Raw genomic sequence first — 26970 nt, 5'->3', positions numbered from 1 at the left:
TCCAGACCACCTCAAAATGTGTTTGCAGTGATCCGATCACATTTTTTTTTATGTGGTGAAGTGTGATCTGGTCATGACACGATCACAGAAAATGCATATTAATGCTGGGTGTACATGGAACAATTTTGCTTTGACTCAAGTTGAGATGCTCTTTACATTAACACCAACATCAAAAGTTCTGGTAACGTATCAGGAATCTTTTCCGCTTTTCACTGTCCAATCAGTTTCCCATGTGTAAATAAAGACCCTCCCAGTTTTTCTCCCTGAATATTCTTTTTCACACTTTCAAAAATACATCAATACGGAAGTAAAATGGATTGCGACTGCCTTTTCAGTTGCCATAGGCAAGATGAAAATGTGGACAGGTACATCTCTGTTTGTTTAGCTGCTTTTCAGCTCTGAGAACTCATCTTCATTTGTAGATATATTGGAGAGCAGCAGTCTCTCGGTTCTCTATAGTCTTTTATACCTTGCCTGCCGAGAGACTGTTTACAGTATACACCTCTTCAAAAGAGACATTCTCATTCATCAATATCTCACTCCATAAATACACTGCATTTATACCATGACTGAGGCTGAAATTGGAGATCATTTGAAGGTCTGGCTAATGCTCCACAGGACACCTTTTGACTCTAACATTTTTTTCTTAGGCATTTATTCTCTCCAAACAAACCCACCAGCTGAATCAATTGATTTTCATTGGATCCCTCTCACTCGGAGATGAAGGATACTCTCATCTGTACCATGCGTGTAATGAGAGTTGACGCGTCAGATGGGGAAGAGCTGCATGGCTTTGTGGGCCCCCGACGGGCCGAGACGGGGCTAGCTCATGTTGTAGATGATTAGGGTTGATTAGCTTCTCCAGCTGAGATGATCATTTTTGTCTGGCTTTTGATCAGGCGAGGAGTCCTTGACCATTTTCGTGGACAAAAGCAAGCTTAGCAGAGGTCAGCAGAATGGCGCCGCCTCCAACGCTACAGCCGGTTCGCTGACCCTCGAAGCCCTCCACCAACTGGCAGCATCCTATTTCATCGACAGAGACAGCACGCTCCGGAAGCTCCATCACCTCCAGATTGCCTCCACCGCCATTAAGGTATGACCCCCATGCTACCGGCCAGGCTTGAAATGTGATGGCAGTGGTAAATAAATTCAAAAATCGATTTTGCTTCTATGAAGTAAATAGGGCTGAGCGAAACATTGCATATTAGATATATTATCACAATATCTTTGCTGATGATATTAAATATGGAAATATCATATTGAGTGTAGTAATCTTTAGAATTATTGTTCTAACTTTAGCTTTTAGGGAATCACTCTTAAGATTCGATATTTATATGATTAATTAATATTAATCAGAATGTCCAACTTATACCTTATTAACAACTTGTCCAGCAGCATTAAAATCAGCACGTTATTTCTTAACAGTTTTGTTTATCTTATTCGCGGCCAACGATAAAACAAACCAAATAGTTAGTTATCGAGTTCATGAGCGCAGGTAAACGCGATCTTTGGCAAGTAATTTCAGACATAGCAACAGACATGAGATTTCTTAATAGAATCAAAGTTTATTTCACTACTCTAACACAATACTAAGCTAAACAACACAAAACAAAAGACGTAAACAAACACACACACACATTGCAATGAATGGTTTTGATCTGAAGAGAGTTTTAGGTTCTAATGCTCGTTTTCAACCTGAGGGAAATCACACACACATGGAACTCTTCTATCTTTACTCTTAAAAGATAAATACAACCAGTTCAGCAGATTTAGGAGATTTTGTCTTACTTTCTTTGCTTTCGGTTGAGTGCAGTCCTTTCCTGGTTCAAGAATGCTCTACTTCAACTTTCTTTGCTTTCGGTTGAGTTCAGTCCTTTCCCGGTTCAAGAATGCTCTACTTCAACCTGCTTTGCTTTCAGTTGAGTTCAGTTCTTCCCGGCTCAGGAAAGGTCGTGCGCTGATTGGCGGCTTGGTAGGTCGTTGTCACGAGAATACTCTTCAGTGGTTGGTTGGCCTCGTTCTGACTTGATGACGCTCCCAGAAAGTTGGTTTCAGTTTCTGAGGCTTTTAGATGTTAAAGTTCTTTGGAAGCTTGAGTCTTGATCTCAGTTTACTGCTCAATCATGATGTTAAATGACTGAGAGCGTCGAGCAAGGAGCGAGCTGAGCTTAAGCTTTTCTTTTCAATTCCCAACGAAAGAAGAAATTATTGACAGCAGATTTCTATTCGTATTGTAATCATGCATTGATGAGAACAAACAAATTTCATCCACACCAGCTTACTATTAATGAAATCAGCTTTCATCTGAAACCAAACACCACGTATTTGACATGCACAAAAATACATATATCATTTGTATTCATTACGCGGTTAATGCATCTATTAAACGATCCTAAATTCTAAATAAACACATCCACGCATGTGAAACTGAACAAATATTGATCAGGAAAATCATACATCACAAGATTACAACAATACCATAAGTTCCAATAACACAGCAAGTTTATACATGTCGTGAAAACCTTAATATATGTTGTGAATATATTGTATATATTGTTTTCGAGTATATTGCTTCAATAGCAGAAACCAGTATAATTTGTCCCTTTTAAAATACTTGAGCAAAGCGTGGCGTCTCTTTGTCTGTTAGGGAGCACCAAGGCGTGTTCCTGGAATGTGCTGATAACGCGAGGTCATAATGTCACTTTTTGGGAAGATCTGGAGATTTTCTTAGTTGGACGTTGATTGTAAATCATAATCTTCAACGATACCATCCTTGAATTACTGCGTTAATGACAAGAGATTAGGGAGGGTTTGTTTCAGAGTTTTCCCCCGATGACAAGGTCTTTGCCCTGTTCGACTTTATTTATGATAAATCCGGTCGAGCACTGACGGTTCTCTTCTCTGATGACATCCAGATGTTCTTCTCCAATATATACTGGTTTTTATGATCTCCAGAAGATTTAGGGCAAGCGATGGCTGGAGTGGGAGCTTTGATTCCTGCTCAGGAATGTGTTGAAATTAGGTGTGTGTGTGTGTGTGTGTTCTGGTTTCGACCAGGTCTTACAAGAGTGTATTTTCCAGACAGTACGTTTCTGTATTTGTTTGTATTGTAACTATTTGCAGCATGTTTCTGTATATTTTTTGGCGTTGTGAGTATTTGTTGCATGTTTCTGTATTAGGCTGCGTTATCAGTATTTGCAACGCATTTCTTTTTTTCTTGTTTTTTCAGTTTTTGTGTGTGTGTGTGTGTTAGGAGCATTTGCAGCATGCTTGTGTATTTGGTTGCATTGAGTATTTGCAGTTTGTTTCTGTTTTTGGTTGTATTGTGAGTATTTCCAGCACATGTGTTGTCAAACTGATGAAGATGTTTTTTTAAATTACTAGTGTTTTATTCTATTTGCGTGTGTTTTCTTCAGTCACAGCACGCTGAGCTTTCTCGGCCACTGTACTTGTTCTTCAAAATATATTTCTTTGTTCTTAACATGTTTCTTTGTTCTTCAAAGAGCTTGCTTTGGCGACCACAACTTCTTGTAGGATTTTTAAAAAATAATTTAAATATATTTTTATATTTCATATTTTTTATATCGCTCAGCCCTAGTAGCATATCAATTACACCCAATCCTAATCAGATAATATTAAATCATAAAATTTGGAAGAACACACACAAGTTCTTTTTCCATGCTCTTGTGAATCATGAGAAATATGTGATTAGTCGAGCCGGAGGTTGACATTTTTCTCCTTATCAAATCATCCTGGGTTTAAATCCCCCATTAGTACATTACATTAATAGTACATTGTCTTTTCGTAATCATATAAAATATATAAATGGAACAGGGTGTGATTTAGCTTCATTTTAATTAGTGCTCTTACTGATTGACTAATTTGACATCAAATCAGCAGTGGACTCGCCTTTTTGGCAGCTTTGATTAAACCTAATCATGCATTAGCTGTAGGTAACTATGAGCCAGAACTCCTGAATTAATAGTTTTCTCTGTGGTGTAGGTATAATAAAACATTATGTCACAGAATTTTCTTATCATTCTTATCATAACATGAGTCTAGGAGGTTTTACTTGAATCAACAGACCATTTTATCATAATACTGTGTACTTTTAAAATGGATAGTTTATTCATTACCCATTATCCCAAGTGAACAAGTGAGCAATTACAAATGAAAGCCAATGAACAATGTTCAGACATGTCTTTTCTTTCCCTGAATGTCCACTCATAATCTTTCTTTGTTTTCCCTGTAGTAAATGAATGGGATGGGATTTGTTTTCCCTCATGCTTAACCAGTAGGCTTATATTGTTATATCTACAGCTACATTTAACATTATGAATGATTCTCTATTTCTAGCACGTTTTATATGGTGAATGTTCCACTGATATGCCGACAGGAGCCTGGTGGGGAACCAAAAGCGTTGTCTTATTATGTGAATCAGTTCCATTTTATTTAAATAGCATTGTAGTCTCTTTCCTGAATTAATAATGAAAAAGTCGGTTCTTTAAAGTAAACCAAAAGCATGCAACTGGTGTGGTCTGTTTCTTATGATTTGGTTATTTTAAATTAATCAAAAACACAGCACAAACCAGAGTAGTCTGTTTTACAAATGAATGGCTCTTATGATTCAGTTCTTTTGGGTGAATCAAAGACTGTACAGTGCAGCCAGAGATTCTTGATCGAATGACTTTTATGAACTGTAAATCAAAGACACATCACATCCAATGTAGTCCACACATTCTCAAACAAGAATGAGTCAGTTCTTTTTTATTGAATCAAACACATACAGCTTAGCTTTCTGTGTAAAGCTGTTCTTAAAGGGATAGTTCAACCAAAAATTAATATTCTGTCATGACTTACTCTCAAAATGTTCCAAACCTGTAGGAGTTTCTTTCATCTGTTAAACATAAAATAATGCCCAACTTTAGTATTATTTTCTTTACATTATATTATAATTTTTTTTCTTACTCTGTTTTAATTGTTGCATTACATTTTATTAGTAAAAAATGTATGTCTAATTCATTTAAATCATGAAACTTACCAATTTTTACCAAATTCTGTTTTCCATTCATTTTCCAGATTCAATTTTAGCGTTTCTAATTAATTAATTAATAAAAAAGTTTTAAATATATATATATATATTTTTTTTATTATTATTTATTTTTCAGAAATACTGTGTTGTGTAATTTTTCTGCTAAATAAACTGTGGTAAATATTTTTTTCTGGTAAATATTCCTTTACAAATAATAATTTCATAATTTTAGTAGTAGTAGTAGTAGTAGTATCATTACATTTAGTAATATTTCTGTCACGGTTTCTTCAAGTGAAACCAAACTTTTATTTTGACAGGTTTCACAGGTTGACAGGATGAAAACAAAAAATGGTTATAAAAAAATATATATATTAAATATATATTATAATATATATATATAAAAAAAAAATATATATATATATATATATATATTCACAGTGGTGTGAAAAAGTGTTGGCCCCCTTCCTGAATTTTTATTTTTTTGCATGTTTGTCACACTTTAATGTTTCAGATCATCAAACTAATTTAAATATTAATCAAAGATAACACAAGCAAACACAACATGCAGTTTTTGAATGAAGTTTTTTATTATGAAGGGAAAACAAAATCCAAACCCACATGGCCCTGTGTGAAAAAGTGCTTGCCCCCTAAACCTAATAACTGGTTGGGCCACCCTTAGCAGCAACAACTGCAATCAAGCGTTTGCGATAACTTGCAGTGAGTCTGTTACAGCGCTGTGGAGGAATTTTGGCCCACTCATCTTGGAAGAATTGTTGTAATTCAGCCACATTGGAGAGTTTGAGCATGAACCGCCTTTTTAAGGTCATGCCACAGCATCTCAATAGGATTCAGGTCAGGACTTTGACTAGGCCACTCCAAAGTCTTCATTTTGTTTTTCTTCAGCCATTCAGAGGTGGATTTGCTGGTGTGTTTTGGATCATTGTCCTGCTGCAGAACCCAAGTTCGCTTCAGCTTGAGGTCACGAACAGATGGCTGGACATTGTCCTTCAGGATTTTTTGGTAGACAGCTGAATTCATGGTTCATTTATCACAGCAAGTCTTCCAGGTCCTGAAGCAGCAAAACAGCCCCAGACCATCACACTACCACCACCATATTTTACTGTTGGTATGATGTTCTTTTTCTGAAATGCTGTGTTACTTTTACACCAGACGTAATGGGACACACACCTTCCAAAAAGTTAAACTTTTGTCTCGTCAGTCCAGAGTATTTTCCCAAAAGTCTTGGGGATCACCAAGATGTTTTCTGGCAAAACTGAGACAAGCCTTTATGTTCTTTTTGCTCAGCAGGAGTTTTCGTCTTGGAACTCTGCCATGCAGGCCATTTTTGCCCAGTCTCTTTCTTATGGTGGAGTCATGAACACTGACCTTAACTGAGGCCCCGTCCACACGAAGACGCGTTTCGCTGAATACGCATACATTTTTTACCATATAGGCGTTTCGTCCACACGAATCCGGCGTTTTCAAAGAGTGAAACCGATCATTTTTGAAACCGGGTCCCAGGGTGGATAAATTTGAAAACGCCGTTTTCACGTTTTCGTGTGGACGGCGAATCCGTATATTTTCTGAAACGATGACGTTCAGCCCACGTCTCGCCCCTAATCAGAACACCGCTACGTCACATAATAGCGACAACAACAACAACAATGTCCGACTACGTGCCTGTGTTCGTGCTGCAGAACCCACTGAGCTCATTAACTTTATTAAAGCAAAATCTTCTTCTTTGTGTGTTAGTTTGTATTCAGCGCGCAAGGTTTACGCACATGGTCCAAGTCTTCTCTGTTTTTTTGTGTATCTCTGTGGCAGAATTACAGCGCCACATATTGGTCTGGCATGTGTACTACATCGTTTTCAGTCGGTTTCAGTGATTCCGTGTGTACGCAAATATTTCCTGAGACGACTCCGTGTTTACGGAATTTGAAGCAAAAAAAAAGATCGGATAGGGAGAAATCTGGCTTCGTGTGGACGTAGCCTGAGGCAAGTGAGGCCTGCAGTTCTTTAGATGCTGTTGTGAGGTCTTTTGTGAACTTTTGGATGAGTTGTCGCTGCGCTCTTGGGGTAATTTTGGTCGGCTGGCCACTCCTGGGAAGGTTCACCACTGTTCCATGTTTTCACCATTTGTGGATAATGGCTTTCACTGTGGTTCACTGGAGTCCCAAAGCTTTAGAAATGGCTTTATAACCTTTTCCAGACTGATAGAGCTCAATTACTTTCTTTCTCTTTTGTTCCTGAATTTATTTGGATCTCAACATGATGTGTAGCTTTTGAGGATATTTTGGTCTACTTCACTTTGTCAGGCAGGTCCTATTTAAGTAATTTCTTGATTGCGAACAGGTGTGGCAGTAATCAGGCCTGGGTGTGGCTAGAGAAACTGAACTCAGGTGTGATAAACCACAGTTATGTTTTAATGAGGGGGGCAAGCACTTTTTCACACAGGGCCATGTGGGTTTGGATTTTGTTCTCCCTTCATAAAAAAAACCCTTCATTTAAAAACTGCATTTTGTGTTTACTTGTGTTATCTTTGATTAATATTTAAATTTGTTTGATGATCTGAAACATTAAAGTGTGACAAACATGCAAAAAAATAAAAAATCAGGAAGGGGGCCAACACTTTTTCACACCACTGTATGTATATATATATATATATATATATATATATATATATATATATATATATATATATGTATGTGTGTCTACAATGATTTTACTATCATTGTATCTAATTCAAAATATTACAATGATAGTAAAATGTTACTGACTGGTTATGCATATGACAACATATTATGATTATGAAAAAATATTATTTATGAAAAATTATATTTTTGGTTTGTTTAGTATTGTTATTTAATACATATTTAAGGCCACATATTGGCATTTGAATTGATCAATCAATCAATCAATCAATCAATCAATCAATCAATCAATCAATCAATCAATCATTATTAAAAGAATCATTAAAGAACCAGAACTGGAATTTTTAAATTCCTTATTTCTGCAAAACTGTGTCGAAGTTCAGAGAAAATGTTTCTCTTTAAATCCTGCAAAAGTCTCTAAATTGGAATCCAAGTCAAGTCTCAAATCACCATTTTTGCAACTTAAAACACAGAAAAACCAGAACTGATATTCAGTGTGAATTTTCATATGTGCAACCGCAGGCAATAAATACGATACATAAATACAAGTCTCTTGAATACAACTATTACAGCCTCAGAGGTGCGTTCATTATTCAACGCGCAGTTATCAGCAGCATAACCTCGTGCCTGCGGCGTTCGTGATAGACTCCACACTGATCTCATTTGCTCAGGCTTTGTTTAAAGCACCAGCGCCAAGCACAGCCTTTAAATATAAATCCATGCTTAAACCACTCAAGTGCTTCAGATATGAATGACCCGAGGTTTCCTTTGAAAACGTCTCAAACAGTCATCAGTAAAGCAGCGACTTAATCCCAGGCTGCAGTTTTCCATCCGAACTCGGTCCTGCCACATTCAGTCATTCGCAATTTCACTCAGGCAAACCGTTTTGGGGTCTGAGCCCGTTCGCTAAGAGGATCCCAGGCTAAGTTGCTATTAATGAGGACAAAGCACCTGTCGGTGTTAGTCGCAACATGCATCATGGTGATGGATCAGCCTGGCTCTTCCATTTACATTTCTTTCTGCATTGAAAAATTCAACTCATTAGTTACATCTAGCATGAAGTGAGCTCTGAGGCACGAAAACAGATGTATGGAAGATGCATTGTAAGGTCAGCCGAGGTGTTAAATGGAGCTAGTTGGATGATTCTTCAGTGTTAGTCTTATGGATGAGCAGGTGAGGGAGGACGCTATTCGAAGAGTGTTTGAGAGCATAAATTAGAGGTTTGATTATGATGCACTGCTGTCAAATCTCTCGGCCTCATTAGTTTAGCTGGGTCTTCGGGAGAGTCGCAGATGGCATCAGTAACTGACCTCATCTGTGCTTTGAACAATTATCTGTCTTCACACTAATTAATGGTGTTAAATGTGTTTAGAAGAATAATGATTTGTCTGTGTGCAAGAATAGTTTTATAATGTTATATTTTATTCATTAAGAGTATCGATTCTCTTATCAGGTGGAGAATTCTTGCTGTCTGAATTAGCTTTTCATTTTAACACAGACAGTAAAAGTGGGGGTGAAATACTCGCTCTGTATTTGTATTAATCAAAGCGGTAAATCCAGAGTGTTTGGAGAGAGACATTAAGCAGTCGCATTATTGACAGTTTTTTACTCTTTAGTAAAGTGGAAGAGAGAAGGCAGAAGAACATTAACCTTCACATGAACTCACAATGCTTCTTTCTGGCACCTAGATTAAATTTGAGCACAGGATGCCATCGTTTAGATAGCAGAAATCAGTTTTCACTAGTAAAGTGTCTCTAAGTTGTCATCTAGTGTCAACCAGTGCTTTTAAAGGAACAGGTAACACAAAAGTGAAAATTCTGAATAATTAATACATCTTTGACCCTCATACTGTAGCTTACATCATTTAATAAAATTTACAGCCGCATTCATATAAGCAAATTATTTTATTTATTAACCATTTATTTGATTTATTTATAAAAAAAAATAATAATTAGATAATGTTTTTAAACAGAAAGTAGACTGAGCAAAAAGAATGAGTATTTCCCACAATCCTAGAGGACCTGGGAATATAGAGAATTTAAACATTTCCATTTCTGGAATTAGAAATGGAAATTAATGCTCGCATATAAAATATTAATGTAATATAAAATATATTTATGCTATATAAAAGTAATATATTAAAAGTATGTTATGATCCAATGTCAATCAGTGGTTTGAAATAAAATAAAAAAATAAAAATAATTTGCACCCTTATATTCTTCCAATGGTCAGTGATGTGACACTTTAGTAGCTATATCGATAAGAATAATTTACAAAAAAATTATATACAATTTCAAAATAGATTAAAATGGAACATATACATGCAGTGACTTCAGTAACATTTTCTAGGATACAGAAAAAAACATATAATATCAGATCATTTTACCTTTTTATGACATTTTTACCTAAGGCACAGTTAGTTCACAATGTTAAAGTCCCCTCAAAAGTCAAATAAATTCATAATTCATAATAATTCATTATTTAAAAATTATTAATTCATAATAATTGTAAAATAAAAAAGTTACTTTTTAAAAATATGTGGACACCTACATGTATTCAGGGTGTAGAAAAATAGTGCATTAAATATAATTTTTTTCAAAAGGCATATGAAGCTTTTAAAGGATGAAAGTGCAGCTTTTGCACTGTTTTTCTGAAGCCACCCAAAAGCTTTGTATGAGAAAATCTCCCCCTCCTCCATATTCACAGCTTATATTTGTCATTTACTAGGTCTTGAATACAATTCTTTATTTCTCAATTATTTATTTGATGTACAATAAGATGCAGAGTGCAACAGCGGGCCTATTGTGTTTTTGGCCTTTGCAGGGACAATGAGCTGGCTCGGACCTCAGAGAGAATGTTTAGGATTTAATGAATCTCCCTTCAGCAGCATTAACAGAAGCGTAAGAGCCTGTTGCGGGTGTAATGAAGTTGTGATTTTTCTCTCTCTGTCTCTCTCACACTCTGCTGATTCTTGCCCTTGACTTCATGCCGTTTCAATACTTTTTATAGCTTTTTTCATAAATGATGGACTACCTAAGCTTTTGAATTATTTTGCCGGATAAAATCCATAGTGTTATGCCACAGCAGAATACAGAGATGAACAGTGCTTGCTGAGCTGCACAAAGATGCAAAGATAATAAAAATATTAATTAAATACAGTGATGTTAACCTAATTAGTTTCATGATAAATTAGGACCAGATGCAACCAACTCTTGCATCATTACACAAACAAAAGTAGGCCTGCATAGATGTCGTTGCTGTAGCTGGTAAAAAGTGCTGATTTTGTGTGTGTGTGTGTGGGGGGGGGGGGGGTTCTTTTCTAAACTTTTAAAAAGAAAGTGATTTAGACAATGTTTAAAAATAGGCAAGTGTAGCGAGATTATTAGGGAAATATATAAAAAAATAGAAATATTAAAAAAATAAGAAATATTCTGGAAAATAAAATTTCCAATGCTAAAAAAGTCAAAGTCCAGAAAAATAAAAAAATAAATAAATAAAGTCCCTGTCATGCAAAGCAGACTTTTCAGCATCATTACTCCAGTCTTCAGTGTCACATGATCCTTCAGAAATCATTCTAATATGAGGATTTATTATCAGTGTTGGAATCAGTTGTGCTACTTAATTTTATTTTATTATTTCTTTTTTTTACTTGTGATGTTCTCAGGATTCTTTGATGAATAAAAAGCTAAAAGACCAACATTTATTCAAAACAGAAATCTTTTGTAACAATATTTTTTTCTAAATATTTTTATTTAGAATAAATGCTGTTCTTTTTAACTTCAGTTTAGCATAACAGGCTCCAAATTTTTTTTATAAATAAAGAATAAGAATAAGAATAATACCTGTAAATCAAGTAACGCAACTGTTTCCAATGTTGATAATATCAGATAAAACTATCTATCTATCTATCTATCTATCTATCTATCTATATACTATATGTGTGTGTGTGTGTTTGTGTGTACATATACTGTATACACACACACACACACACAGAAAATAGTTGTACTGCTTTATATTTTGTGGAAACCAAGACACATTTTCCAGGATTCCTTGATGAATAGAAAGCATTTATTTAAAACAGAAATTTTGTAATAATGTAAGTTTAAAATGTACTGTCATATGATAAATTTTATTTATCCTTGCTAAATAAAATTACTAATTTCTTGATATGTGTGTGTGTGTGTGTGCATGTTTATGTGGTTTATGAGGACACAAATTTGTATAATGACATGGGTATGACAGAGGTATTCCAATATGAAGGTGGTTTATGAGGACACTGCCTATGTCCCCATAATTCAAAAGGCTTAAAAAACATACTAAATGGTGTTTTTTTGAAAATCTAAAAATGCACAAAGTCTCCTGTGAGGGCTAAGTTTAGGTGTAGAGTTGGTGTAGGGCAATAGCACACACAGTTTGTTCAGTATAAAAACCATTACGCCTATGGAGAGTCCCCATAAACCACAAAAACCAACATGAGTGTGTGGAACACCGTACAAATTATTTTTCGATTATGTTTTACAAGAAAATATTATTTACATTATTTTCTACTTTAAAATTCAGTGTTATTTGCTGTTTGTTTGTTTGCAAAGTTAACCGGCAATTTCTGAGTGAAAATTGTTTCTATAAATTAAAATAGCTTGTTGTGAGGAAATTATATTTCAAAAAGTTGTGGATATTCATCGGCAAAAAGATGTGATCCCTGGTGCTGATCAAAGCGCTCACCCACTGATCAGATGTGTTTGATATTTACCAGTCACTTCAATTAACTTATTAGACAAAGACAATAATTGCTTTTGTCTCTCTCTCCAGGTAACAGAGACCAGGACCGGCCCTTTGGGCTGCAGTAACTATGACAACCTCGACTCTGTCAGCTCCGTTCTGGTTCACAGCCACGAGAACAAAGTTCAGTTGCAAGGTAAAGAAGTACACAATCCCACACCTCATCTCAAAACACTTCCTCTCATCCTGATGCTGATTCTAAAGTGTTTTCCAGAGGTCGTGCTTGTGTGATGAGCCTTGGTAGCTACACGATCAAAGCCTTGATGCCGCCGTTGTCTAATTAGCCTGCTAATTATACACAAATCTTGAATGTTGATAGTTGACTGTGCTTGCTAATGAGATTAAAGGATTTAACAACTGACAAGAATAAGGCCGTACTGGAAAAGTGGAGGCATGTGTGGTCTACCTCACACTTCCGTCTTTCTCCTTCCAGGACTTCAGGCTATTCTGCCTAGTTATTTAAGGAGCAACTTTGTTCAGGCTGCCTTAGGCTACATAGGCTGCAATGCTGAAGGCCAATTTGTGTGCAAAGACAATGACTGCTGGTGCCAGTGCAATAAGGAGTTTCCCCAGTGTAACTGCCCTGAGGCTGATATCCGTTCCCAGGAAAACTACCTGGAGCGCATGAGGGAGGCCTGGAGGCAGGAGAACCAGGAATTTCAAGACTCAGGTGCCAAAACTGCTTGTGTTTCTCTTTTTCTCATGGGACGTTATTGTCCCCATTAGGCTGCTAGCTTGCTTAACTAACTTAACCAGCAAGACTTGGTCAACCAACAAAAATCGGTCCACTTTCTTGTGTAAGTGGTTTATTTTGTAATATTGACCAGCTGACTGAACATTATTCTGCTTGTTACACATCTACCAGTGTTGTTATTATTAACTAAAGCTATAAGTAAAATATTATAAAATCTTTCATTTTTAATAATTAAATAAATAAAACATATTACAGGGAAAAAAATAAACGAAGAGTAGAAATGTTGCTTTGGCAACTGATTAAAATAAAGTACATTTAAGTACACTGAAGTTACTGAAAATTATTTACAAAATGAATAATTCATATAATGAAAATATTTTAAAAGCTGAATATAAATATGTGTTAAGAATTACAACAGCACAAACCAAAATGACTAAAAATGAAACTGAAATGAAAATGAAAACAAAATAGAAAAACTAAAGCTAATTTAAAATATTAATAATAATACTATAACAGTATCTAAATAATACTAAAATAGCACTGATGGCTACTCACAAATATAAATACATATTGATTTGATTGAAGTTGAATTATTTATGTTATATAATTATATATTTATCATGTTGTATAATAATATTTATATGAATTATTTTTATAATTTCACCTGTGTTATCTTTAAGTCTGCTAGGAAAAACATAATCGGCCTACACTAAAATAAATATACAAACAAACAATTAAAAAAAATAATAATAATAATTTTTACTCCACTATTGCTAGAAATTTCTGAAAAAAAAATACACATAATAATTAAATGTGAAATTTTTAAGTAAAAAACTAAAATAATTTTTATTGTAAAACATATTCCAGTAATGGTTTGATTTTCAACTTCGAAAGATTTTTTAACAATGAAGCAATAAGACAAACAATATATTACAGTATCCTTCTGAGGTAATTTTCATTATTGTCGATAATTGAGATGCAAGATGGCGCTGTTTGTTCGAAACTAAAGAGAGCGAGTTGGTCTCATTTTCTGTATGAGCGTATTGACCAATCATAATTGAGTATTCCAGAAAGCCATGTAATGTGCTTTGACAGTACTCATTTAATCTCAGATTACGTGTGGCAGTTATATGATCAGCTCTCATCCCGAAATTACAATCTCACTCAAACTCACAGACACAGAATGTCAACAAACAACATGGAGGAAGAGCTTGTAGTTGATTTGGAAGAGAAAAGAGCTGGGAAAAGAGTCAAATGAGATGTGGGCAGTGTAGCTGGATTTTGATTGATTGATTTTTTCTTTACGTTTTTCATGGCTCTTCCTGCACTCATGCTCACAGAGGAGAACTCTGTTGCTCTGAACTCTGGCTGCTCGCACATATCAGTGTTTTGGTTTCGTCTTTATTCCACACCATTGCAGCTACAGTACATAAGTGATATTTTGTCTTAAATATCTGTGGTTTCACATTACCGTGGGTGCAAATAGCTGCGCTGTGTGGGAGATGCTATATGGACCTGGGTATAAATAGACACTTTGTATTTAAAAATAATTGTCATGTGCAAATTGTGTTCATAATCATACTGTTTGGCAAAATATCCACATGCATTATGATTTTTTTTAAAGGGGTCATATGATGCTTTTTTAAAGATCATTATTTTGTTTATTTGGTGTAACAGAATATGTTGACATGCTTTAATGTTCAAAAAACACATTATTTTTCAAATACTGTACATAATTGTAGTTCCTCTATGCCCCGCCTCTCTCAAACGTGTAGTTTTCTACACAGCCCCTCCTTCCGACAAGCACAGTCTGCTCTGATTGGCCAGCTGACACAGTGTATTGTGATTGGCCGAACACTACAAGCATGTGTTGGAAATGTAACACCCCTTTCCATAATCGCGAGCTTCAGCTTTCAAAGTAAATATAAAGACAGTTAATAATGTCCTTAGTTTTACCATCAGTTCAAGCCTGAAAGGGGAACAGAGTATGTAACAAAACATACTTACAGTCGCTGATTCAGAAGCGCCAGATTGTCATAGCAAAGTCAGAATTGACCCTTTTTTTTTTTTTTTTAGAAATAGCCTTCGTGCACAGCCAGCCTTGTACTCTCCTAGGTTCAAAAAACGGTCGTCCATAAAATGCGTTGCAAAAATTCGAACATTTGGGTTGTGCTGTTCTGTTGTAAACAAATCTTAACCAATGATTCCTAATTGCATCTACTTTCTTCCGAATGTAAATAAAGCCAAATAAAGTGCTTTTGCTTTGTTATAGAAACACACAGCGTCTCCCTGACATGCCTGCATCAACACTACCGCGGTTACTGAAATCACACCTTCTTTCTTCGTGAACATTTGGGTGGCATTACGCAAATATTTTCACATCGTGACATAGACACGTGGGGTGTGTTTGAATAAGACGTTTTAGCCCGGTCTGGACCTCAGCCTTCTCTTTTAGATAGAATAAATCCTTTTGTGGGAGACTTTGAGCTTTGTAACTCTGGAGATTTTATACATGCACAAACAGCTACATAACACACTAAAGAAAAAGAAAACAACTAATCGCATCATATGACCCATCAAATAAGTCTTCACTTTTGAATAGCATTAACATATGAATGCAATACCAAAACACAGAGGACACTCATACGTTTTAAAAAATATTTGTGTGGACTGGGTCCAAGATTTGTTGCAGCATGTTCGATGGCTGGGATCTGCTTTTTGTTGCTGTCTTGTAATATGTGAAAAAAGTTCATAGTAACTATTACAAATAGCAAACAGATAATAATAATAATAATAATCATAAAGTTTGATTTATTGCATAGCTCAAGGACACTTTACAATTGAGATTAAGCAGGGAAATTACCAGTGTAAGTGTAAATTTATATTTTATATTATATTATATTATAATGTGTCATCACTGGGTATTACAGTATTTCATCAGAACGTTTGACAGAAGCACCCTGTGCAGACCATGTTATATAGGACAGAAATGTATTACATAATGTATTACTTTTCTTTAACATGAACAGTTAGTATTTGTTTACCTTGAATCCAATTGTGTTCGATGTATGCTATTTCTAATTCTAGTATTCCTAGTATTGTTATTTCACTGACAACTACCTTTTGAAAATCTTCAAAAAATGCTGTGTTAATTCAGATCTACTTTTTGATCAGATGAGTTCCAGAGCTTCATGAGTAAACTACCAACACAGAGCGCTCTAAATTCATCAGGAATCCAGCAATTGTGGAGGACAGACAGTGCTCTACAGCAACGCTACAGGCAGCTAGAGAGTCGCGTTAGCCTCCTGCTCTCCAAGACCCGGCGAACTGCTAACAAGCTCTTCAGCCTCAGCAAGAGATGCCGCACACAGCCCAAAATAGTGTCTCTAAGGGAGAGGTAAAATATATTTATAGGCACACATCAAACCCGTGAATACAAATTTTGTGTTGTATAATTATACAAGCTATGCAAATTAATTTGCAGAGTTTTAGTCTATAGGGAATTCTGAATGTTTGTACATTAAACTGAGTAGAAGTTTGAGATTCATTGGATTTGAGTAGAAATTGTATGTGTTTCCATTCAATCTCTTAGGACAGAAATATCACAAATAATATTTCTTTACTATCTCAGTTTCTGGACAGCAGTTGGAGAATGATGACAGAATTCATTCCAATGTCATTCAAACCCGCATGACTTATTTTCCTCTGTGGAACACAACATATATTTTACGACTTTTTTTGCCAGATTAAATTAAATGGTCACACTTTATTTAAATGTCCTATTCTCGCTATTAACAAACTATTAACTACGACTTTTGCCTCAATAAACTCCCAATTTGCTGCTTATTAAAACTTAGTAAAGTAGTTGTTAACGTTAGGTATTGGGTAGGATTAGGGATGTGGAATATGGTCATGCAGAATATGTGCTTTATAACTAATAAGCAGCTAATATATTAATAATAGGCATGCTAATAAACAATTAGTTAATAATGAGAATTGGTCCCTATACTAAAGTGTTACCAATTAAATTAATTAAACGCTTAACATGCACTAATATATATTAACACTATTGAGCAAATAGTCATTTTACTGTATTACTGTTTTGTCTTTCATTCTGTTTTTTTTTTTTTTTTTTTTTGTAAATCATGAAATGAATCATTAATTGATAACTATCTAGTTTTAGTGAGATATATATATAAAAAAACAAACAAACATGCATTTAGCTTTAGGAATTTATAGGGAATTGCTACAGGTACCTTTATCTCATTTACTATTCTCAGTTCAAATGTTTTGGAATTATATTTATTGTGAAATCCATTATATAAATACATTTTAATTGAAAATATTTCTCTTCAGTTTCATACATCTACTGCATAGTGGGCAGAAAAGACACTGTGAAGTCCAAATATTTTAATAATTTATTTCGGCTTTAGAACAATGACAATAAAAAAAGTCAGCTATTTAATTTAGCAAACAATATATGTCTTTATATTTCATTATTGTTTATTTTTTTCTTTATACATGAAGATAAATAGTTGCTTTTACATTTTAGGAAAGAAGTTCATCATATTAGCAGTCTTTGTCCTTGGCAAGTTTTAAAACCAACAATTGTGCCTATTATTATTTAATATGTTGATGATACATAAATTAAACAGAACTAAAATTTCTATTAAGTCTTTTGAGCTTTGAAAGGGTAACCTCTGAGCAATGCAGTTGTCCTCTGGGATTGTGAAAACACTTCGATGATTATTACACTACTGCATTTTGATTTGAAAGCGCCATTGTTTAGCCAAGCCTTATCTCCAAGCGAGTAAAAAAGACTAATGACTAATCTATTGTTTAACCACCCACTACAGCCTCTGAGGCTATTGCTGCACTAATGGATTACTTTTGCCCTAGCAGTGCTTTCAAAGGCAGATTTTAGCAGAGCTCAAGGTTAGAAACCAATTAGTACTGTTGCTTAAACAAAGCTGTTTATTGACAGTCACCGTTTGTTCCGAATCATTGCCTTTTGATCTCCGCAATTATTTGCATACATTGCAAGCTATAAAATCCTATTTTGTCTTGTTTCCTCACTCTTTTATTGTTGGTTTTCACAGACCTCTGAGCTACTGGCTACAGTTCACCCTGTCCATCCTGTACTGCAGTGAGAATAACCAACTGGGATTTTACGCAGAGGAATTACGTACTTGTGTCTGTCCGTACGAGAGCCCCTCGTGCCAGGGCATCGTCCCGTGCGAGGTGGGCGATGGCTACCGTTGCGCTTCCTGCTCTGTGGACAATCGCACCCGCTGCTCCAGCTGCAACCCAAGTTACGTTCTCAGTCATGGAGTTTGTAAATACGCCGTACCCAACCCTACAGACCACTACCTGGGCTTTGAGACTGACCTACAAGACCTGGAGCTACGCTACCTACTGCAACACCGGGACAGCCGCCTCACGACGCATGCCATCTTCGTCAGCAACGACGTTCGCCTCAACGTCTGGTTCGACCCGTCTTGGAGAAAGAGGATGCTGCTTACGCTGAAGAGCAACAAGTTCAAATCCAGCCGCGTCCATATGCTCCTGGGCATCTCGCTGCAGATCTGCATGACCAAGAACTCCACCCTGGAGCCTACACTGTCCGTCTACGTCAACCCTTTCGGTGGAAGCCATTCGGAAAGCTGGACCATGCCCATCAATCAGAATGGCTACCCGGACTGGGAAAAAACCAAGCTGGACATTCCTTTGGATTGCTTCAACTGGACCTTGACTCTGGGCAACCGGTGGAAGAGCTTTTTTGAGACCGTTCACTTTTATCTGAGGAGCCGCATTCGGTCCGAGTCCTCTCAAGGGAACGAAACGGTGTACTTCGAGCCGCTGGAAGCTACGGATGCCTCTCAGAACTTTGGATACATGAAGATCAACAGCATGCAACTGTTCGGTTACAGCATGCACTTTGACCCCGAGGCTATCCAGGATCTGATCCTACAGTTGGACTATCCGTACACTCAGGGATCTCAGGACTCTGCTCTGCTGCAGCTCATGGAGATCCGATATCGGGTCAATAGACTGTCGCCTCCTGGACCACTGCCATTAGATCTGTTCTCCTGCCTACTTCGACATAGGCTCAAGCTCTCCAGCTCCGAGGTACAGAGAATACTCACCACACTGCAGACTTTTAGTGCCAAACAGCCGTTCTACAAAGAGTATGAAGCTGCGAAACTTTGTAGTTAGAAAGCAAACCATTTGTATTTTTGCCATTGATGTTTTGTTAATTTAACTGAAAATTATTTTATGGGGGGGGGGGGGGGGGGGGTCACTGTTGTTGCTGTTTGATATGAAGTCATTACTGTTACATATTTGATGTCTTTGGTTCAAATGGTAGTTCAGATGAAACAACGTTTTGCACAATTTTATCAATTCTGAAATGTTTGAATTAAATAAAATAGACAAAAAAGACCTAATTTGGAAAAAAAAAACCTTTTTGTTATGTTTTTGTAGCACACTGATTGCAGTTGGCTGGATCTCAACCATGCAATGGGACATTTGAATTATGCATTTAACAAAAAGCAGAAAACTTTCCATTTGCTCATTATTTAGAAAAGTGAATTCAAAGTAAATCCTCAAGAACAATTCATATTTCACCCCAAAATAAAAGTAATCCATCAATCCATACATGCAGATATTATACACAACCATTAAAAATTGGTGGATTGTCTTTTATTCAGCAAGGATGCAATAAATTTATCAAAATTGACTGCAAAGGTATTTAAAATGATAAAGTTAAATGCTGTTAGAATGATTTCTCATTCTAAACAAAACAAAAAAAATTCACAATTTGTCAATTTCATTTTTAAAAATATTCCAATAGTAAACAGTTGTTCACAATATTACCATTTTACTAAATTTTTGTTCAAACAAATGCAGCCTTGGCGAGCATAAGAGACTAAAAAAAATAATAATAATTCTTACAGAGCCCAAATTTTGAATGGTGTATATGTAATGCTTTGTTGCTGTTGCTAATTTTATTACTCTCAGTGTGGATTTTCATTAGTCCTATTGGTCTGTGTATTATATGTATATATATATATATATATATATATACACACACACTGTATACTGATTCAGCATAAAAATGCATATTGATTAATTCTACCATGACATATACATGACATATATATATATATATATATATATATATATATATATATATATATATATATATATCACTTATATGTAAGTTTATTGGGGATGACCTGTGGCCTGAACATGTTTTGGTCACCCTAACAATTCACATCATGCATGTTACATCCCTTTTTAATTGGCAAAGACAAAACCTTTTTTTTATTTTTACTTTCAAATATTATATGTGAGTGCGGAATATATATTTTAAATCCAGGACTAGACATTTTTAAAGAGAATACTAAAGTACCACATTGAACATTTCCATTGGCACTGACAGCAGAGGTGCTGCTATCCCTTAAATGTGTCATTCCAATCTAAATCAGGTTGGATCGCATAAAGAGATCATGTGAAACAGAAATACTACAAATAGCGTTAGGTGTACACAGGATATTCTAATTAATTTACTAAAATACATAAATATATATTGATGTGTCAATGGCGGTGGATGGGTCTTTAGCAACATTCAAAGACTCCTTTTAAATTTCACGTTAAAAACAGACTTGCTTCTGAAACATCAATCACATGGTCATTAATTAACATTATTTCCTGCCTGCTTCACATCTCCAACTAATCCTTCAACGTTCCATCACACCACAATGAGCGAAGAGGCTCTTAACAACCCCTAAAGACGGACGGCATATGGTCTTTGTGGCAGATTTAGTGCCCTAAATGCATGGTTCTCAAGAGACGAGTGCTGGCACTTATCGGCAGGCGAATAACGATGAGGAGAGTGACCTCCCTCAGTCCTCCACTCCGTCATCGCTCCTGGTGTGATGGATGAACATTGAGGAGATGGAGACGTGCGGCGCTCGAAAGGCTGACACCCTGGACAGAGCCCATTATCTGAGATCCTTCTCCATGGCGGCAGGAGTCTGTTCCGAGCGTGTGAGCGATTTACCTTGGTTGCTAGGGTTCAGATGAATTTGTTTTTGGATCTGCGAAACCATCTGCTGCTCCAGAGTGCTGTGTCGTGTTTCTATCTCAGACAAGCATGACTCGTGAGGGGTTGCCACATAAGGTGACCAGATTTCACTGTGGGTACAAGCAGAAAAGTGATTCCATGCTAAAATGCTGGAAGAAAACATGAAAGTGCAGCGGTCTGAGGTGGTGGGCCGCAAGTCTGATCTGATAGAGTCACATACAGCAGGGAAAGAACACTGACGACAAATAATAAAATGCAAAATATCTCCTTGTTGATGTCAAAGGCTCTATGGTATTTTGCCACACATTCATCTATCATTTGGTAGAAGCTATAGTCAAATTAGGCTGATGTCAACATGGATGGCTGGTGTGATGTCCTCATTATCAAAAAACACGTTTACACGACAACAATATACAAAACATTTTCCAAAGCTTGCACTTTAAAATACATTTTCAAAAGTTTGCATTTTCAGGCCCCCAAAAGCCTGAAAATTATAAAATTATTCAAAAAGTAATGCATTCTCTCTTTTCATAAATAATTGTAACCAAACTTAAAATGCATCGTAATATTTCAGTGTTAGTTTTTGTGTGTGTTTTAAGTGCATTATACTTTCTAAAGATGTTACAATGAATAGTTAAGTGTATAATATATAATAACTGTGGCTGCTATTATTCATGAAAAGCATTATAAGGTGCATTACAAGTCATAATTGATTCATTAAAACTGCTTTAATAATAGTTTATTTAGATTTACATTTAATAATTTAGCAGACTAACTTTAACTTTAACTAGTGTGGCAGGGTGGAAGGAACACGTGACAAGCAAAGCTTAGGTGAAGGTCCCGGAGGGTGGATTTTATTAACAAGAGTGAAAATACGTGGGCAGTGATGGCGGTCTTCCTTGAGGCGGTGCTCTCAAACGTGTCCAGGTGTGGGTGAGTCCGTGCGGTGCTCGTGGCGGTGCAGATCGGTCACAAACTGCTATCTGGAGAGAGCAAGAGAACCGCGGATTAAGCCACTGTCTCATGGAGAGGCTTCTCAACCTTCCTCTGTGAGCACTCTGTTTATATCCAGCCCGGCTGACGAGGCGCAGGTGTGGCCGATCAGCCCGTGATGAGCTGTGAACAGGTGCTCCACGTGTGTTTCCAGGGCAACGCTGATGTGGACTCGGGACGCTCGTCACACTAGCTAACTTTACTTTATATATATATATATATGCTTTAAATAAAGCATTACTTTTTTTATTAATTAAAATCCAATTAAAAACACATTTCTCATCAGGGTAATACAATAAACTTGCAATGAAGACAAAAGCGTAATTAAAAGGATGAAATTCTTTCATGGAGGAAATCTTAGTTTAGCAAAAGCTTTTATTATTTTCTAGAAACAAATATTATTTTTTAATGAAATGCATCACTGCTTATTAATATTTGAAAGTCACCAAATTTCAAAAAGTCAAGTTCAGTGTGCATAAAGGCCAATTCATCTTTTAAAGACAGCGTGGAATGAAAATGTAACTATTTTCTAAATGCGTGTTACAGATCTTATTGAGAACCATTCATTCAACCATACCACTTTATTAGGTACACCTGTTCAATTGCTTGGTAACACAAATTGCTAATCAGCCAATCACATGGCAGCAATTCAATGCATTTAGGCATCTAGATGTGGTGAAGACGACTTGCTGAAGTTCAAACCGAGCATCAGAATGGGGAAGAAAGGAGATTTAAGTGACTTTGAATGTGGAATGGTTGTTGGTGTCAGACTGGTTGGTCTGAGTATTTCAAAAACTGCTGATCTACTGGGATTTTCACGCACAACCATCTCTAGGGTTTACAAAGAATGGTCTGAAAAATAAAAAATATCCAGTGAGCGGCAGTTGTGTGGACGAAAATACCTTGTTGATGTCAGAGGAGAATGGGCAGACTGGTTAGAGATGATAGAAAGGCAACGGTAACTCAAATAAACACTCGTTACAAGCAAGGTATGCAGACTACCATCTCTGAACGCATAGCATGTCAAACCCTGAAGCAGATGGGCTACAGCAGCAGAAGACCACACCAGGTGCCGCTCCTGTCAGCTAAGAACAGGAAACGGGGGCTACAATTTGCTCAGGCTCACCAAAATTGGACAATAGAAGATTGGAAAAACATTGCCTGGTCTGATGAGTCTCGATTTCTGCTGCGACATTCAGATGGCAGGGTCAGAATTTGACGTAAAGAACATGAAAGCATGGATCCATCCTGCCTTGTCTCAATGGTTCAGGCTGGTGGTGGTGGTGTAATGGTGTAGGGGATATTTTCTTGGCACACTTTGGGCCCCTTAGTATCAAATGAGCATTGTTTAAACGCCACAGCCTATCTGAGTATTGTTGCATTTACATTTATTCATTTAGCTGACGCTTTTATCCAAAGCGACTTACAATTTCTATATATGTCAGAGGTCGCACGCCTCTGGAGCAACTAGGGGTTAAGTGTCTTGCTCCGGGACACATTGGTGTCTCACAGTGGATCCGAACCCGGGTCTCTCACACCAAAGGCATGTGTCTTATCCACTGCGCCATCACCACCATTGTTGCTGACCATGTCCATCCCTTTATGACTACAGTGTACCCATCTTCTGATGGCTACTTCCAGCAGGATAATGCACCATGTCACAAAGCTCAAATCATCTCAGACTGGTTTCTTGAACATGACAATGAGTTCACTTTACTCAAATGGCCTCCACAGTCACCAGATCTCAATCCAATAGAGCACTTTTGGGATGTGGTGGAACGGGAGATTCACATCATAGATGTGCAGCCGACAAATCTGCAGCAACTGCGTGATGCTATCATGTCAAGTTGGACCAAAATCTATGAGGAATGTTTCCAACACCTTGTTGAATCAATGCCACGTAGAATTAAGGCAGTTCTGAAGGCGAAAGGGGGTCAAACACAGTATTAGTATGGTGTTCCTAATAATCCTTTAGGTGAGTGTATATATATAAACATGCAAACCTTTAATGACATCTGTTCTTCTCACAAAAATGTTCACATCTTTTGTATGGGAGGGAGAGCTTTCTACTCTTCAGACAGTGAAAAGAAAATACTGAATGACAAGATAGCGAGTCACTGAGAAATTAAGTGCACAAAACTGACCACAGAACTGACACTCCTGAAATCCTCACTGACAGCACAAATGCAGACGGACACAGGTTCTGCTGAATAACAAAACCCACAGAATAATAAAATGGAGGCTATGGGCACCGTTCTGAAAATGTCCTGAGGAAATAACAAGCAAGTACCAATTAGTTATAAAGATGAAAGACTTCAAAACAGACCTAACATTATGTTAATATCACAATATAATTAAATATGGATAGCAATCAGAGAGAAAAGCTTTTTTTTTTTTTTTTGCAGACTGACAAATAATCCCATTCTGGGCCCACAGATCTATACTCGTATTCATGACAAATGGCACAACTGTCGATTTATTCAAGGGTGTGTTAAACTTAGAATCTGTGTTGCATGTGTGTTTATATTCTAAGTTCAAATTTCAATTTTTAATTGAAAAATAACTGTCAGACCTTTGTCCCTATGCCTTGTGTTTCCATCCCTCTTATGCCCATATTTGGTTAGTTCCTGTTACTGTCCCCGTTTAGGTTCATTATTAGTTTATTTGTCCCCAGCTGTGTTTCTTTAATTATCTAGTTTTCCCCAGTGTTCATAAGTCCTGTGCTTCCCTGCCTATGTGTCCGGTCTTAATCGTCATTCGGTGTTTGTCTGATCCCTGTGCTCCATGTTTCCTGGTATCGTCATTAAAATTATGTTAATTGTTCTCCTCGTCTCCTGCGTTCTCCTTGCTCCCAGCAAAACGTGACAATTACATTTTATTATTATAATACCATTTTTTTTATTACTTAAAATGAAAAGCATAAATTAATGGAAGTACAATAACTACTACAATGTGATACAAATGTATAAATCATTTCAGTTTTAAATAAAGTAATGACTGCATAGTCACAAAATACACTTAATTGTCATTAAGCAAAATATAACCACATCTTTCTTTCTGCTGGTTTTGGGGTGAAATATGACACTGATATCATCTTGACAGGTTTTGTGAGCTTCACCCAAACACTGTTTGCATTAAAATGTAGTCTAGCTCTTATATTCTCTCTTGAGGCTGGTGAAATACAAAGAGTCATCTGAAATATGGAACGTCACAATGATGTGACATTTATACTGTAGGTATATGTACTGTATATATTTAGTTTTTGATAAGATTTGAAATATCTGGAGATCTGAGTATCAACCATCTGCATGTGTCTTAAAAGGCTATATCTTCACTCAAAAAAAGAGGAAGAAGCAGCTAGAGGTGAAGGACATTAAGAAAATGCAAGAAGACCAAAAATATTCTTCCACGTTATTTTTCAGATTTGAAACATCACCGCTTGCTTACACTGAGAGGCTGAAACAAATCTATTCAGTGGTTTTCTCTCGTTTGCTGGGGTTTAGATGCTACCCTGGGGGCTCGAGGTGTGGGCTGGTGTTAATGAACAGTTGAGCTGTAAAAGCGCTAAAAGCCTAAATGATCAATACAAAAAAGCAATGTGCAAAAACAGGAAGGAATGTCTTGCCTGGATTTTCAACACCAGGTTCCAAGTCATTCTGCCATATCCTTGAATAATAGCATTGCTTAACGGAATGTCAGTGATGTCCTACAATTGTCACACAAGCAGGGGAGAGAAAATATAAGAATCAGCAGGCAAACAAACACACACACACACACACGTACTGTATGCAGCAGACGGGCAGCGATACCTGGGGTGTTTTAGTAGCTCTCTTGCTGTGAACTACATATTCAGTGAGTTCTGCCACATTAATGGGCCACAATGCAAAAAATCATGACAAAGACTTGGAGTCCTTGAAGTGAAATTGACGAGGACTATTGTTAGGTTTGAAACAACATTCCTCTGGCATTGTATGCAAGTGAAGTAGTTGGTCGGGTGAGGTGCTCCCACTTTAGATGCTGAAAAATAGAGGAATATCTCATCTGCAACCACCTTGAAATGGGAAAACGTGAATGATTTTGACTAAACACATTAGCAGGAACTTCTTAAAGAACACCTCTGTAAAAACATTGACTTAAACGTCTCTTCCAGACAAAAGTCAGGACACCTCATTGACTCTTTATAACATTTCACATAATATTCATCAAAATGGAATAACTCAAATGGAAGCATAGAAATGAGTGATCAAAAATAAATCAAAACTACCTTATACATCTTCAAGTCGAACGGAGGTTCTGTTCGATGGCAAGGACAGGCAAACATGATGGTGCTCTTGCACGGAGGACTAATTTCTCTTTTAGCATTCCTATTAAAAAATGACTGGATTTCGTCCACAAAATGTTTGCCAAGCAATGGTAATATCAGATGCATACAGCTCAGTTTCTAAAGTTAAATGGTTAGTTCACCCCAAAATTAAAATTCTCCATCATTTACTCACCCTCATGTCATTCAAAACCCTTAGGAAATTTTTGTCTTCAGAGCACAAATGAAGATATTTTTAATAAAATCCACTGGAAATCTGTTCAGCCAAAACTCTACATAACACATTCATAAAGAGATCAAAGAATTAAACCATACGTACTGAACATTCAAATTTGGTCACGGAAGCTCAAGCATGTAGGCCTTGATGAGTGAGAACTAATGACTTGTAACCAAGACTTGAAATAATTTATT

General features: G+C 36.5%; 1 protein-coding gene across 1 annotated transcript in view; it reads left to right on the top strand.

Moving 5' to 3' along the window:
* The window catches only part of brinp3b (bone morphogenetic protein/retinoic acid inducible neural-specific 3b), a 28823-nt gene extending 9223 nt beyond the window's left edge, over positions 1 to 19600 (top strand). Inside the window, exons 4-8 of the mRNA XM_079435524.1 lie at positions 900 to 1093; positions 12493 to 12598; positions 12896 to 13132; positions 16331 to 16553; positions 18256 to 19600. Of these exons, the coding sequence (XP_079291650.1) occupies positions 900 to 1093; positions 12493 to 12598; positions 12896 to 13132; positions 16331 to 16553; positions 18256 to 19372 (1877 nt within the window). The 3' untranslated portion in view covers positions 19373 to 19600. The remainder of the gene's footprint in view (positions 1 to 899; positions 1094 to 12492; positions 12599 to 12895; positions 13133 to 16330; positions 16554 to 18255) is intronic.
* The last annotated feature ends 7370 nt before the right edge of the window (positions 19601 to 26970 follow it).

The sequence above is a fragment of the Barbus barbus genome, assembly GCF_936440315.1.
Source record: "Barbus barbus genome assembly, chromosome: 15".
Classification (NCBI taxonomy): Eukaryota; Metazoa; Chordata; class Actinopteri; order Cypriniformes; family Cyprinidae; genus Barbus; species Barbus barbus.
Note: the sequence above shows the minus strand (reverse complement) of the source record. Positions and strands in the feature narration are given on the sequence as shown.